Source organism: Camelina sativa, chromosome 9, assembly GCF_030686135.1.
Source record: "Camelina sativa cultivar CO46 ecotype springtype chromosome 9, ASM3068613v1".
Classification (NCBI taxonomy): domain Eukaryota; kingdom Viridiplantae; phylum Streptophyta; class Magnoliopsida; order Brassicales; family Brassicaceae; genus Camelina; species Camelina sativa.
This window is the reverse complement of record NC_141888.1, coordinates 43584015-43598876: the sequence shown is the minus strand read 5'-3', so window position 1 is coordinate 43598876 and position 14862 is coordinate 43584015. Positions and strand designations below refer to the sequence as shown.

The 14862-nt window shown below is 38.5% G+C and overlaps 6 protein-coding genes across 13 annotated transcripts; 4 read left to right on the top strand and 2 right to left on the bottom strand.

Annotated features, from left to right (window-relative positions):
• The first annotated feature begins 324 nt into the window (after positions 1-324).
• On the top strand, positions 325-2766 carry LOC147939473 (protein MHF2 homolog). Of its 3 annotated transcripts, none has more exons than XM_087465138.1 (8): positions 325-528; positions 672-728; positions 818-866; positions 954-994; positions 1130-1169; positions 1251-1304; positions 1394-1499; positions 2485-2766. In XM_087465138.1, exons 1-7 carry the CDS (start codon positions 361-363, stop codon positions 1495-1497), a joined length of 513 nt encoding a protein of 170 aa, XP_087321264.1. In that variant the 5' UTR covers positions 325-360; the 3' UTR covers positions 1498-1499; positions 2485-2766. The 3 variants fall into 3 exon arrangements, with proteins under 3 accessions (XP_087321264.1, XP_087321263.1, XP_087321265.1); XM_087465137.1 differs by having other exon boundaries at positions 2481-2766; XM_087465139.1 differs by having other exon boundaries at positions 1731-2766.
• Positions 1629-5022, bottom strand: LOC104715971 (ubiquitin carboxyl-terminal hydrolase 21-like). Of its 2 annotated transcripts, none has more exons than XM_087465130.1 (9): positions 4727-5022; positions 4180-4621; positions 3961-4081; positions 3743-3853; positions 3471-3646; positions 3045-3374; positions 2830-2952; positions 2131-2725; positions 1629-2008 (listed from the first exon to the last, which is right to left on the bottom strand). In XM_087465130.1, the coding sequence occupies exons 2-9, from the start codon at positions 4306-4308 to the stop codon at positions 1737-1739; spliced, it is 1857 nt and encodes a 618-aa protein (XP_087321256.1). In that variant the 5' UTR covers positions 4309-4621; positions 4727-5022; the 3' UTR covers positions 1629-1736. The 2 variants fall into 2 exon arrangements, with proteins under 2 accessions (XP_087321256.1, XP_087321257.1); XM_087465131.1 differs by having other exon boundaries at positions 4180-4328; positions 4727-4901.
• On the top strand, positions 4706-6620 carry LOC147939472 (pathogen-related protein-like). 3 transcript variants are annotated; one of them, XM_087465136.1, is made up of 4 exons: positions 4706-4901; positions 5694-5826; positions 5913-6211; positions 6305-6620. In XM_087465136.1, exons 1-4 carry the CDS (start codon positions 4731-4733, stop codon positions 6458-6460), a joined length of 759 nt encoding a protein of 252 aa, XP_087321262.1. In that variant the 5' UTR covers positions 4706-4730; the 3' UTR covers positions 6461-6620. The 3 variants fall into 3 exon arrangements, with proteins under 3 accessions (XP_087321262.1, XP_087321261.1, XP_087321260.1); XM_087465135.1 differs by lacking the exon at positions 4706-4901 and adding an exon at positions 5048-5544; XM_087465134.1 differs by lacking the exon at positions 4706-4901 and adding an exon at positions 5355-5605.
• On the bottom strand, positions 6392-10790 carry LOC104714157 (anaphase-promoting complex subunit 6). Of its 3 annotated transcripts, XM_087465133.1 has the most exons (18): positions 10246-10639; positions 9970-10104; positions 9693-9766; positions 9401-9440; positions 9177-9222; positions 8988-9067; positions 8657-8829; positions 8438-8563; positions 8075-8149; positions 7862-7987; positions 7634-7703; positions 7458-7540; positions 7211-7324; positions 7031-7130; positions 6900-6935; positions 6698-6796; position 6544; positions 6392-6441 (listed from the first exon to the last, which is right to left on the bottom strand). In XM_087465133.1, the coding sequence occupies exons 1-18, from the start codon at positions 10489-10491 to the stop codon at positions 6392-6394; spliced, it is 1674 nt and encodes a 557-aa protein (XP_087321259.1). In that variant the 5' UTR covers positions 10492-10639. The 3 variants fall into 3 exon arrangements, 2 of the variants coding, with proteins under 2 accessions (XP_087321259.1, XP_087321258.1); XR_015566114.1 differs by lacking the exons at positions 6392-6441; position 6544 and having other exon boundaries at positions 6557-6796; positions 7634-7731; positions 10246-10790; XM_087465132.1 differs by lacking the exons at positions 6392-6441; position 6544 and having other exon boundaries at positions 6557-6796; positions 10246-10790.
• Positions 10791-10800: 10 nt separating this feature from the next.
• On the top strand, positions 10801-12452 carry LOC104714144 (F-box/FBD/LRR-repeat protein At1g78750-like). Its single transcript, XM_010431403.3, has 3 exons — positions 10801-11731; positions 11817-11957; positions 12058-12452. The coding sequence occupies exons 1-3, from the start codon at positions 10952-10954 to the stop codon at positions 12331-12333; spliced, it is 1197 nt and encodes a 398-aa protein (XP_010429705.3). The 5' UTR covers positions 10801-10951; the 3' UTR covers positions 12334-12452.
• A 181-nt stretch (positions 12453-12633) lies between these two features.
• LOC104714142 (F-box/LRR-repeat protein 13-like) lies at positions 12634-14789 on the top strand. Its single transcript, XM_087463797.1, has 3 exons — positions 12634-13879; positions 13979-14119; positions 14223-14789. The coding sequence occupies exons 1-3, from the start codon at positions 13409-13411 to the stop codon at positions 14490-14492; spliced, it is 882 nt and encodes a 293-aa protein (XP_087319923.1). The 5' UTR covers positions 12634-13408; the 3' UTR covers positions 14493-14789.
• Positions 14790-14862: the final 73 nt, after the last annotated feature.

Genomic DNA, 14862 nt, shown 5'->3' with positions numbered 1-14862 from the left:
AATCATCAAAAAGGTTCCATCAACAAAGGTATAGAAAACACAATCGTCAAAATTAGGTATGGTAATCACATTCAGAGAAGTCAACCTACGGACCTTCAACCATCCCGTGCAACTAAAATCTCTAGAGACCGCTAATAGAAGAGTGACCAAAACAAAAACGTTATTCATCGTTATATTTATAGATAAAGGTATATGACGGTCAGCTCAGGATTTGATCTTTCTATTTCTTTTTTTCTATTTTCCCTTTTTCCTATTTCCTATTTTCGAATTTTCCTTTTTTCCTATTTACTTTTGTTATTTCCTATTCCTTATTACAGTGCCCGATTTGGCCCAAAACGGTTTGGGCTTACTACTACTAACATGACTCACCAAAACGTTGCCGTTCGATTTTTTAGTTTCTTCTTCCTTCCTTCTCGAGCTTTAATTTCTTCTTCGTCTTCCAAATTCCTCCAATCCTCCGCCATCGGAGCTCGTCGTCGCCTCCTCACTGTAAATAAATCGCTGCCTTCTTTGGATCAACATCTCAAGGTGTATACTGTGTATATATATATATATAGCTTGTAAACTTTTTCAATTGTAGAATTTGTTATATGATTTTTAATGTATTGGTAGTAATTTTCCATGATTCTAGTTTATTCATAGCGGTCTACGTTTTGGTGTTTGTAACCCAGGGAGGAAGCTTCCTTTTTAATACATGCGTCATGGACGCCAACAGTACCTTCGATTCTGTAAATCTTTGCTCGCGTCTTCCCTTTCTCATCCGCCGTTTCTATTATTGTCTCCATCCTTACCTCCTTGTGTGTTTTCGTTGAATTAGGATTTGATTCACGCCATTTTCAAGCACATTTGGGCCCGAAGGTTTCGCGGTACACCTCCATGTTTTCTCAGAGTAGCTTAGCTTAATTCCTCTTATGTTGATCTTCTCTGTTTGATTTCTCTGCTCGATTATACAGAAAGGGAGAGGAGCGATGCCATTGATGCTACTGAAGCTGAGGTATTCTCTATTTCATGTCACAAGATTATAATTATTATCGTAATTTCACTAGATTCTGTAACAGCTATGACCTTTTGATACGTTCATCAAGTGATGAAGATACCATTTGTTGATGCTAAATTACATTCACTTCAGGTTGCTCTGGGAACAACTAAGAAGAACAGACTTGCTTCTGGTACCCTTGTTTACTTTCTCATGTAAACTGTGAAATGAGACATGGATGATATTTAATACTTATGGTTATTGGTTTATGTAGCTAACGCAAATGCTTTAAAGCTCAGCTGTGAACTTCTCAAGAGTTTTGTCTCAGGTCAAGTATCTATCCATGTTTGCATTTTTTTAGAAACTAGTCAATTTTCTCCTTTTAACTCATGTGGTTTAGCTAATGAGCATTGGCAGAGGCTGTGCAGCGAGCTGCTATAATCGCTGAAGCTGAGGGAATGGAAAAGATTGAAGCTACTCATTTAGAGAGGATTCTTCCCCAGCTTCTTTTGGACTTTTAAAGGTATGATTGCTAAACAGCACATGCTTGTCCCCTGCATCTTTTCGTTTTATTTTGCTTCTGTTTATGTTGATAAACTAATGAAAGTGAGGTCTAGTTTCTTTTGCTCCTTCGTCTAAAAGTACACAACGCTTAGATCATGTCATGTGTTCTTTGTTAGAAATATGTGAAGATATTAACAGGGATTATTCCACACAAGTTATTCTAAAGATCATACTACTAGTTTGTTTATAGGCTAGGCTAATGTGGTATTACATGATCCATGAAGAACGAGACATATGCATTTGACTTGATTCTGGATATATTCACTATGCGCTTCAGAGCTGATTCCAATGCTACCACCCATAACACACCAAAATACTGTGAAATGTAAGACGAAATCTTGCCCTTCGTCGATCTTCTGCTGTTAGATGTTTTCCTTTTCTTGATCGTATAAGGTTGACCTAAAGCGGAAGAGCGAGATGTAGGAATCTTCTTACGGTATGAAAGAGCAATTTCTTTAGCCTTAGGATCTGCAGAAACAGCAAGCACTATATTAGAGCTAGTCTTAACTGAGGATACATTATCTTTCTTAGTATCCTCCATAGGTTTACGGTAATTAAGACTAAAGCTATCAATGGTAAAGAGATAGTACCTTTGCGTTCTGGAGACAAATTAGGCTCATCCTGGTCAGACGAGATCTCAGCAAATGATTTATCAGCCTTAGGTGACTCGAAATTATCACTCATGTAAGAATTACTATCACTGTCTGCTGGATGAAACACTTGTTCCTGAGACTCATAACAACGTAAATCTAGATTATTTACATCCAGGATCGATACTCCCACCGGGTAGTTACATGCTTTGTTGGAAGTACTGACATTCTCATAACTGTGATCAGATACACACTTGTCTCTACAGCTACTCTCAAGCACTGGCTTTGTTGAAAACGTGAAATTATCGCTATTCTCATAATCGTGACCAAATGCATACTTCTCTGTGCAGCTAGTCCCAAGCACTGGCTTTGTTGGCAACTTGAAATTATCGCCACTCTCATTATCGTGATCAAATGCGTACTCTTCTCTCCAGCTAGTCTCAAGCACTGACTTTGGTGAAGAATTTAAAGGACTAGCTTCATACCAAGGTTTCGACACTTCGAAAGCACTAGAAAACGTAGGAGTTCCTTCTCTTACAAAAAATAACATATACGCATTTGTTGATAGAACATCATCTTCGCTGATTCTTGTGACCTGCCAAGAAAAACTTGCATTTATTTAACACCCTTCAGAGAGGTCTGTTTATATAGCTAACTAACTAAACCACAAATCAAATAAAAAATGTTATATCATACTACCTTGGCGTCATCAAACTTATGCCATGTCTCGGGAGCTGATCTCACATAAGAGGAGTAATGACCAAAAGATGCTCTATATCCAAGATGCTCCACAATGGCGTAGAGATGGTATTTAGTAGAAACCTGAAAGAAACAAAAGTATAACCTGTTAGGATGTTAAGACTTAAGACATGGAAATCTCAAGATTGATTTTATAGAACCAAAAGTTCACTTACTTGGGAATCTAGGTTACCGCTCATGTACGGAAGCAAGTCCAACTCCAAAGGGAACTCGACATGTTTGGATATCTTCTTCATCATTAGTCCATCATTCTTGAATCTCTTCAGGTGGAATGTTGCAACCAGTGGCAATTTATCGAGCTGAAATTGCTTCTCCTTTGAAACTTTCTTCTTACAGTTATCACAGGTTAACTGATCCTCGAGTTGTTCAACACGGGTAAAAGACTCTAGCGCGTTCAAAAGGTTATCAACATCTTCAATTTCCAGACTCCATCCAAGAGAGGTTTCTAATGTGTCAGAAAAGGAATTGCAATTGCGGCAATGAAGCTGAAAAGGAAGAGATAGAAACATAATCAATATGAAAATTAATTGCAACAGTAAGATTAATATAGCGTACGGTAATAAATTATTAACTTGTCATACCCTACTCATGAGACGGCCACCGAAGACGTGATCAACAATGTTGACATCTTGAGAAGAGACAGAGCCTGAAGGGCTATTATTTCTCGGAATCAAACATCTCTCTAACTTATCCAAAAACGACTGTAGAAACTCATAGGCATCTTCTTGGTTGTTTATCTGAAAGTCAGGTGAAAAATCTGTGGTGGCTTAAGGTTAAAACCATCCATATGAAGAAATCTCACCAAAAAACAAAGTATGAGGAGGGAGAAAAAATAAAGAAGAAGATAACATACGATTTAGATTATCACGAAACTGATTCGTCGTTATATAAGATCCTGAAGACTTGAGAGAAAGCTTAATATGATCTTGCAGAGCCTGCATAACACAGAATGTCTCGCTGCCACCTGAAAACCCAAAAAGGAGCCATAAGATTAAGACCATGAAGAAACAGAGGACTAAAATCAGAGAAGAGAAAAAATAGGAATATTGAAAATTTACTCTGGAGTCTTACAATTGCAAGGGTTTTGACTTTTGTATGAGCGAAGGCTCTCAAGAAGAGGCACGGTGTGAGTTAAGCACTGCAACACTGAAGCTATGAAACAACTGTTGCCTGAATTATATAGCCCAGCTCCCTAAAGAACGTTTCAAACATCGATATAATCAAATATTGGATGAAAATAAAAAAAAAAAGATAAAAACAAAAAAAGATTTAGGTTGACAGGGAACATACAACACCGGTTGGTTCAATGCATGGGAATGCCAAGGGTTTGGTTGAATACGAGTCTCTCGTGACGTCTCGATAGAATGACAAACTATCATCGATTCGGAGAGATTCGTTCTTGTTTGCAGACGGTGGCATGGTTTGAGAATTGAAGAACCCTGTAATCGTTTTCTGTTATTAATCAAAGTGTAAACGGAGAAGGAGAGTTATATAATTTATATATACATTAGGGTTTCCATCTTTAACTTAACAGATAGAATAGAAAAAGGATTGTTAAAATTCTATTTTTCCTTTTTTTGTTTTTTATTCTTTTTTCTTTTTTTTTTCTTTTTTCTTAACGGAGTTTAGAGTTATGAAGTCGATCCTGCCAGTAAAAACTCCTCCAAACCGACCGCGAGCAATGATGACTCCTCTGAAATTTCCGTCTAAATCGTGACATCTGTCTTTTATGCTAACATCATCGTCGTATGCAAAAAAGGTTACTTTGCTAGGTGCTATATAAAATAGTAGAGAGTCTTAATATTATCTTTAAAATCTCTACTCTATGCAAACTCACGAAAATGTCTTCGTCTGCGGATGCTCTAGAGGGTGGTCGTTCGTCTCTGAAGTTGGCGGCGGACAAGTACCGATCGATCTTGAACGATGAAAGAACGGGAAACATACGGTGGAGATATGGTGGTCCTCCGATTTTTGACACCGTGAACAAGCTTTTCGAAGAAGAAAGAACCCATGTAAACTCTTTTCTCTTGCCTATTTTTATTTATCTTTATCAACAATATGCTTAGATTGTGAGTTTGTGACTAACACAAATCACCACGCTGTTGGACTATATGTCCTAACTATATTCAGTATAACTAATTTTAAAAATCAAAGGTTTTACTAGTTTCTGCAATAATTTCTATTTTTAAAAAAGTCTAGAAGCTTTGATTACCATATAATATCCGATGTGACATACACCAAACTTAACTTAAAAAAAGTTACACAAGAGTTTCTCGTAAAGCTCATTGGTTTGCTTTTTTATTTGCTGGTCTTGGGAAATGTCATTATGTCATTGGATACAAAAGAAGCCAATTGGGGCAGGACGAAGTAATTGTGGGTTATTGGTTGCAACTTATTCATGATAATGAAATTTAGAATTGTGATTGAGACAATTAACAACTTCCAAAATGTCAACTTTACGTGGTGTTACAAAAACGGGGTTGATCACTTATCCATAACTCTTTGTGTTGAATATCAACATATATTGTGAGATGATTATAAAAGAGACAAGCAAGCATTAGTATCTGTACATCATCCTTATATGACTACTAGGAAAGAGAGAGATAAGTATAGATCTGTGTCCGTCCTTGAAGATGCAGGAAAGGTTCAGTGGAGGTACGGTCGCCCTCCAGACTTCAATAGTGTAAATCAGCTCTTTGAAGAAGGCCAGACCAAGGTCCTCGGGATTTATTGACAAAGACCATGATGATATTTGCTAAAATATGTTAATCTGATTCGTTGATCGTGTTTGATTGTGAGCGCAGGTGTGGCCAGAAGGGTCGTTAGAAGAGACTGTGCAAAACGCAATCAAGTCATGGGAGATGGAGCTCTCACACAAGATCCGTTTACAGGACTTCAAGACCATAAATCCCGAGAAATTTAAGCTTTTTGTCAATGGTAATTACCACATCCACCTAACCGATATGATCTTAAACTGTATAGTTACCAAAAAAGAAAAGGATTAACGTGGTTTTACTTATTAGGGAGGGAAGGTTTATCAGCTGAAGAGACGCTTAGGCTTGGGAGTTACAATGCTTTGCTCAAGAACTCTTTGCCTCAAGAGTTTCAGTACTACAAGCCAGAGGAAGAGAGCTTCGAGTCATCACATGACGCCTTTAGATCTGCTTTACCACGCGGCTTTGCATGGGAAGTACTCTCTGTGTACTCAGGACCGCCTGTTATCGCCTTCAAGTTTAGACACTGGGGATACTTTGAAGGAACTTTCAAAGGTCATGCTCCTACTGGGGAAATGGTTCAGTTCCTGGGTCTAGGAGTTCTAAAGGTATGTCTGAAGCATGAATTTGTGTCCCTCCTAATCTTTAAATGGTTAAAACTCTAGCATCAGGATTCACTTACTTCTAGAGGTTCTCTACAGGTTGATGAATCGCTTAGAGCAGAGGAGACTGAGATTTACTATGATCCAGGAGAACTGTTCGGGGGACTACTCAAGGGACCTCCTATATCAGAGACCAAAACCACAGACACTGGAGACAACACTGCAGACAAACAAAGCTGCCCATTCACACACTAAGAAAATTTCTTTATCTATGAATGTCTATTGTCCGTATTACGTTGGTTTATACCAAGAAATTAAAAAGCAGAAGTGTATTTGACCCTTTAAAGAATATATTGTAACAGTCTCTTGGTTATTGATGCATGGAATAAATTATAAGTTGTGTTAGGCGTCACAATGATAGTACAGATAAATTACAACAAGAACTAGAATAAGGCGGTTAATTTAACTGACCAATTTCTAGCAGGGCTCAACCTTTGCATCAACCGATTCAACCCCAGTCTGACATTCATCCATGAGAGCTACGTTCAACATTTCGGTACAAAATTGATCATCAGCTTTCAACCACAAGGCCTGAAAATAGACAAAATAGTTGAAAAATGTATAGCTCACCGACTGTCAGAGAAGAAAATTATGGAAATAAGTATAGTTCTCTCGTATTCAGTAGTGTGTTTACCTTGTGATAATATGAGATGGCAGCTGAAAATTTCCCCTAGACAAGAATGAGATGGAAATGGAAAAAACGTGATAATCAACGTAAGTATTGTTTCAAAGAAATGACTGGTGTTTAAAAGTACATTAAAATACCTGCAAATGGTAAGTGTACGCCAAGCCAGAATAAGTGCTTAAGCTTTTAGTTGATAGTGTAAGTGCTTTCTCATAATATGAGATAGCTTCAGGGTATTTTCTGTTTATAAGAATTCAAGAGTCAATAACTTCATTACATTCACAACAGAAGATGCTAGTTGTGTGTGCACCAAAATATACCTTAGCTTTCTATATGCATGAGCGAGATTGACCACAGTTGGTTCCCATGTTTCAGTTAATGCAGATGGTATATGGGACAATGTCTTCTTAAACCACCGCACAGCTTCACTATACCTGAAATATAGTTAATATTGTTGACTCAATTTACTGGACCGTTACCTTCTCCCCATTTTGTCGTGTAGCTTTGTCATTAATTGCATTTGGAAAATTCAGAGATAAGCAGACTGTAAAGAGAAGAGGAACGCACTCTTTCATATGATACGCAACAACTCCGAGTTCATTGTAAACAAGTGGATCCGAAGGGCATATCGCCTTAGCTTGCATGAAAAACTGGACAAAGACAAGGGATCAAAGTAAATACAATATTTGCACAAAGATAAGTCATATAAATTGAAGATGTCAGACAGCATTTTCTAACTTTACCTGGTCCGCAAGCTTGTAGCTGTGAGTTCGCATATACTCCATTCCAATGTACAGAGTTGGCAAATGACACCTGGAACAAGATAATATCAAGATTCAACCTGTAAAAAACAATTTGTGACGTAATAAGAACACTTCTACATTGCTTCAGGGCTAAGAATGACTCATTTTAGACACAAGTTGCACATTTACAGTCACTAGTTTAAAAGAAAACAAGAGTAACTTGATTACCCTGGAAATAGCCTAGCGGCAGTACGATAGGCAGACATGGCTTGGTCACCCTCCTCTTGGGAAGCAAAGGAATTACCATAACCTATCCAAGCTGGTGAGAATGAGCCATCTATACTCGTAGCTTTACTGCAAAACCATATTAGAATAAATGGGGTTCAGGTCAGACACATGCACCTACCACTAGAGTTGATCAAGACTGAATCATGGCATTACCTAAAGTACCGCCGAGCTTCAGCATACTTTTTGATACAATAGTAGTAACAACCCACCGCAAACCATGACAACGCCCTACAAAACCACGCATGAGTATTTATACCACAGAGCATCAAGCAAAGGAATTATGAAACTTTGACTCATACACAAAAATGTGAAATCAATTTCACATGTTCCACGAGACCAAGTACATAAAACATATTCCACCAAAAAAACATGCTCTTGAAGTTGTTTCATGGTCTTGACAAGCTGAACCATAAACAGTTTAACTATCCTAGCTAGGATTGGGATAAAATCATAAGAACTATATTGACATGCTCACCCACTGGCCATATAGCTTGAGAAAATAAATTTCATACTCACTTTGAAGGGTAGTCTTTTACCAAATTGCATGCCATTAGATAGAGCTCATTTGAATTACCAAGTTCCATGGCAGCGGCCAAATGTACCAAGGTACACTTCAAATGAAAAGGATCTTTTTCAAGGAGTCTGTCAAATAAGACCAAAAGAGAATCACATTGCTAGAATCATTCAAGTTTCATATAGCTCAAAATTTAGCATCAGCAGTAATATACAACTTACGAGGAGGTTAGTTCGAAACACTTCTGATATTCACAGCATTGATGGTAGTACTCAGCTTTACAGGCCAACAGATCAGTGTTATTAGCCAATGTGATCATCGATGATCCAGAGACACTACCACTTTCGTTCTCAAGCTTCTTGAACTTAGCATCTATCGTGCTCTGTATGTCATACTGGACATGAAGAACTAGTAAGTACCAAGAAGAAAAAGGAAAGATACTTGCCAAAAGAAATTAGCAGAATAGAGAATCAGCAAGCAAATTCAAAATATAAGTGCCACATAACTATTGACACATATCGGATCAACACTGTACAACTTAGAGATGTTTACCTTCTTTATCAAGCATGAATAGAAAGACGAGAGCCATCCGTCTTCTGGACTAAATTGCAGTGAAGAAAGCAGACTCGATTCTGAATTTTATGTAATTAAAGTCTCAGTTAACTTCCAGTCATGTAAACGACTGCACCATGAAACAAATAAGACGATAAAATGAAGAAAAATGAAAAAACTATAACTCACCTTCTTCAGATGTAAGCATATGACTTTCAATAAGGCATTCCAAAGCCTGAAAGGATAGATTACAGAAATCACGTCCATGTAAAGTTTTCTGATATCTACAAGAGCTACATCAGGGTTTTTAATACTATACAGTGATAAGAGAATTTTATCTTCCCACATTAGCTCTGCAACTTCCATGGAAAAAAAAAATAACATGCAGCAATTGACTAGGACGCTAGTAGTACCTCATAGCACAGAGGATCAGCCTTGATAGCAGCTTTGTACCTGCAAACTCAACCGAAACTAATGAGTTAAATGAATATGAAGTTCAAGATTCCCACACACCACTCAATCAAATAGATGGATCAGCCAGATTACACACAAAGATCCTAATATTTCCTACTAGCAGTTCAGTGAAACTTATATACATGCTCAGATTATGTTACACCACTAAATCAATAAGATCAGTCTCTCAAAATCATGAAAATGCAAATGATCCCCTGAACAAGAAAGATAAGTGAAAGAAGGCTCACTGACCATTGTCGAGCCTGAGAACGGTTTTGTAAAGCTCCATATGCTTTCCCTCTTAGAAAGCATATTGCCGATGAAATCTGTAAAAGACAACCACCATATATCAGTGCAGGTACTTGCAAAACCTTCAACCTCAGATGGTATAGTGGAGAAACAGTATATAGTAGTCAGACCACTTAATTGTCTAAACCTTCTAAGTCGTATTACATAAAACTACCTACAGTACATCTAGAATGAAGTATTATATACATTTGAATATGAGTAAAAAAAAATCTTAACTTACATTAATCTCTCGGTCCTCTGCATCTTTATCAAAATCTATGACGTTACCATCTTTGGCATCATAGACAATTCCATCTTCATCAACCTTAGCATCACCAAGCATCAAGAGACACTGATCCCATTCCTTCAATTCCTCCTGAAGACACACACACAGAATTTACCGGATAAACCCTAAAACCCTCCTCTAATCAAGCGAAACAATCTGAAATTCAAAATCCCATCCCACAGAGAAATAGATAATTAGATAGATAGAAGAAGGGATAAATCGGAATCTTACGAGGCACTTGGCGGCGAGGTAACGGAATCGAAGATCTCGGAGGACAATCTTAGAGGCGTTGAGAAGGTGAAAGGCGCGTCGGTAATGGCGACCGAGAAAAAGAGCTTGAGCTTGCATATAAATGTCAGCTGGGTCATTGGTGAGTGCCGCTACTTTGTCGGCGAAGAAAATGGCCGACGAGTACAAATGCTTACTTACGCAGTCTCGAACCACGCCGCGGATCTTCTCAATTTCTTCTTCCCTCATAGTGTCCTCGACTCTCGACTTCTTCTAGACGAAATCCAGAATCAGCAAGATCTCAACAAAACAAAATAATTGGGATTATCGGAAAAAATTGTTATCCGGCTTTCTCAGTCGTCAAAAAAAGTGTTAGCACGAGAGTGGCGGGACAATCGCAAGACCCTCGGCGGGAGAGTCCTTCTATAGCTATAGGCCCATTATGCTGCAACCTAAAGCCCATTAGCCCAATCCCAATCACCTTACTCGTTTCAATCCATTCTATGCTGCTAAAACCCGATGTTCTTTTGAAGGTGTCTAATCGGATTCAACTTAATTGATCCAAACTTCGAAACGGCCGCCGGAGAATTATATACTTCACGATTTTTAGCAACTCGCAATCGCGTTACCTTTAATCGATTCTCTACTGCAAGGATTGTTATCCAGTAGATGGAAAAAATTATGGAAGTATGTACCTGGATTGAACTTGATGTATTATGATTTCCGCAACATATTCTCGATTGACCACATCGCATTCTTGAGTTTTGTCGACCGCTTTCTGGGTTTTAATACTCAGTCGTGCTTACAAAGTTTTAGGCTAGAGTACGATTCTTCTGATTATGGTGAGCCTGGAGATGCTCTTACTAGGCGGTGGATCAACAGTGTTGTTAGGCGGAAAGTGAAGTATCTCTACCTTTCGGACTATTCTTGTGACGCCTATTATGATGTCCAGATGCCTCCAACCATTTACACTTGTGAGAGCTTAGTAAGCTTGACGCTCTCTGGACTAAACTTGCCTAGTCCCAAGTTTGTGTCTTTACCTTCTCTCAAAGTTATCAGTCTAGTAGTTATTAAGTTCGCCGACGAAGACGATTTGGCTTTAGAAACGCTCATCTCACATTGCCCAGTTCTTGAAAGCTTATCTATAGAGAGGAGTTTTATTGATGATATTGAAGTTTTACGAGTGTGTTCTCAATCCCTGTTGAGCTTCACTCATATTGCAGACGGTTCGGAGGGACTTGTTGAAGATTTACTAGTTATAGTTGATGCTCCTAGGCTTAAGTTTCTGAATCTCCGTGATCAACGCACTGCAAGCTTCATACTTAAAGACCTGGCTTCCCTTGTTGATGCTGATATCGATACTGTGTTTAACTTGAAATTAAACAAGATGTTCGATCCAAATGACCTGCAAAAAAGAAATATGATTCGTAATTTTCTCGTCGGGATCTCCAACATAAAAAATTTGACCATCGCTTCGCCTACTCTTGAGGTAACCTATATGTTGAGTTTGGCTATTTGAATGTTTAGACATTCGGTTATAAGTTTATCCTGAAACACTTTTATTTTCGTCGTAGGTCATTTATGATTACTCAAGATGTGAACCACTACCCTTATTCCGTAACCTATCTTCCTTGCGTGTTGACTTCGACGGCTACAGGTGGGAAATGTTGCCAGTTTTTCTTGAGAGCTGCCCAAATCTACAATCTCTTGTCATGGTAAGGATTGTCAGATGAACCATGAACTTCCTATCTTAAGATGCAAATGGTGAAGGTAATCAATCATATATTGAACTCGGTTAAATGGTGGTACTTGCAGGGATCTACTAATTATCCGGAGAAGGATGGAATTAATATCTTGTCTGAACCTCGGCGTGTCCTATCATCGTCTCTCAAGTATGTCAAGATAGAAAGGCCCCTGAAAGGAGAGGAAATGGAGATGAAACTAGTGAGTTACATACTTGAGAATTCAACAGGCCTCAAGAAACTGACCCTATGCTTGGATGATTCCATAAAGAAAGAAGAATCTGTCATCTTCAGAGAACTCATTACCATTCCAAGACTCTCTACATCATGCCAAGTTGTAGTTCTTTGATAGTCATAACACATAACCAATGAACGTTCTAGGTTGTTTTTAATGTTATTTCTTAGCTTCTGATGACATTGAAGTGTTGTAGTTCATAAAAATAATCGTATTTATGGATCAAATCAGTATCACTCCGTCGTGGCTGGGACATTCTAAATTAGTGGTTTGTCTTGCCGAAAGCTAAAAAATAGGGGAAGAAAAAAAACGGGCGAGAGGTGAAGAAAACTGTAAATTTGGGGGTTAAAATGAAATAAAAATACCCGAAGAAACTTGGACGACCAAAAATATGTACAGCAAGAATACAATTGCGATTCATGATTAAAACGGTGGCGTCTTCAATTCGGACAACAAAACGTCTATCTATCTCTATCGCCGCCCCAATCTTCGGAAGCCCTCATTTTGAAAATTTGGTTCCATTTTGACCTACTCTCTGTCGTGTTAGCTCCCAATTCGCGATAATGTCGTCATCGTTGGATTCTTAGATTTTCTATAGTCCTTATTTCAAAGGTTAATTAAGAGGGGAAGATTTGAATCGACTCGGGTATTCTTGCTTTGCGTCGCACATCACATGGATGGAGCTAGGAGGAAACGTGTTGGAGCCACTGTGAAACGATCGAGAGGTAGAAGAGCAAGTGAGGTTGATTTGATAAGCGATTTGCCAGATTCACTGCTATGTCAGGTACTCTTGAAACTTACCACTAAGGATGTCGTTAAGACTAGTATTTTATCTAGAAGATGGAGAGATCTCTGGAAATGCGTACCTCGATTGGACTTGGATGGTGAGGATTTCTTTGAAGGACGCTGGTATACGGATAGCGGCATGGCCAATTGCGTGAGTTTTGTCGATAGATTTCTGGGTCTTCACAGAGAGTCGTGCTTGGAAAGTTTTAAGTTTAGCTGCCTTGGTGATGGGAATCGTGAGCCTGATAATGCTCTTATCTGGCGGTGGATGAGCACTGTCCTCGACCTGAAAGCTAAACATATCGACTATACCGAAGATGCATATGAGAGTGCTGAGCCTCAGATACCTCCAGCCATTTACACTTGTCAGAATTTGGTATCCTGACGGCTCTCCCGCGTAACCATGTCGTCCAGTCCCGAGTTTGTTTCTTTACCTTCTCTCAGAGTTCTCGATCTAAGTTATGTTGAATACCCCGACCATTTGACTATGGAAACGCTCATCTCAGGCTGCACAACTCTTGAAACCTTAAATATTGATAGGGATGGCTATGATCAACTACCAGTTTTACGAGTCTGTTCTCAGTCTCTGTTGAGCTTCACTCATAATCAGGACAAGACCATTGACGAGGATTCTATGGTAGATACATCTATTGTAATTGATGCTCCTAGGCTTAAGTTTCTGAAGCTACGGGATGATCGAACTGCAAGTTTCATAATAAAAAATTTCGGTTGCCTTGTTGAGGTGGATCTCGATATTGTGTTTAGCTTGTCTGATGGAAGCAATTTTGATCTACCAAAGAAAAATATGATTCGTAATTTTCTCGGTAGCATCTATCTCGTCAAAGATATGATCATCTCATCCAGTACTCTTGAGGTAACCTGGCTGTGTTGAATTTGCTATTTGAATGGCTTAACTTTATCCTACAATTTTTTCCTGATCCCTTTTCTTTTTTTCTTCTTCTTATTATTTCAGGTCATCTATGAGTACTCTAGATGTGAACCACTGCCCTTATTCTGTAACCTGTCTTCCTTGCGTGTGGATTCCACCCACAAGAGTTGGGAAATGTTGCCAAACTTTCTTGAGAGTTGCCCAAATCTGAAATCTCTTGTCCTGGTTAGGATTTATTTTAATTGAAGCATTAACCTCCTCCTTTGTTGAAAATGCAAATGGTTAAAAGTATCATATATTGAACACTCTGGTTGTGTTATTGTTGCAGGAATTTAGACATTATCTGGACAAGGGGAGAATCAATATGATTCCTGGACCTCGGTGTGTCTTATCATCTCTCGAGTATGTTAAGTTAGAAAGTCCATTGCATGGGGAGGAGATGGAGATGAAACTAGTGAGTTTCATTCTTGAGAACTCACCAATCCTCAAGAAACTGACTCTGAGCGTGAGAAAATTCAGAAAGGAAGAATCTGTCATCTTAAAGGAACTCATCGCTATTCCAAGACTCTCTTCCTCATGCCAAGTGATCGTTCTCTGATTTTATCTGGGGCAATTTAGACATTATCTGGTAGTCATCAGATTTAAACTATGAAATTTCAAGTTTTTATTCGTTTGTGATGGATGTTGATGTGTTGAAACCTCGTAAGAAAAGCATATGTATGGGTCAAATTAGCATCACTCCCTTTTTTTTGTACTTCTTGCCATTCCAAGGCTCTCTACCTCATGCCATGTTTTGGTTTTCTGATCCTTGTCGTTGTCTATGATTCTTCTTTATTTCTTGTTTTCATGATTATCTTACCTTGTAAGGATAAATGTTATTGCTTCCCTTCTCTTACTCTTTCGTCTAGTGGCCTTCTTTTCGTTTATTACAGTAGCATAGTGTACACTACAGAGAGACTTGGAGATGA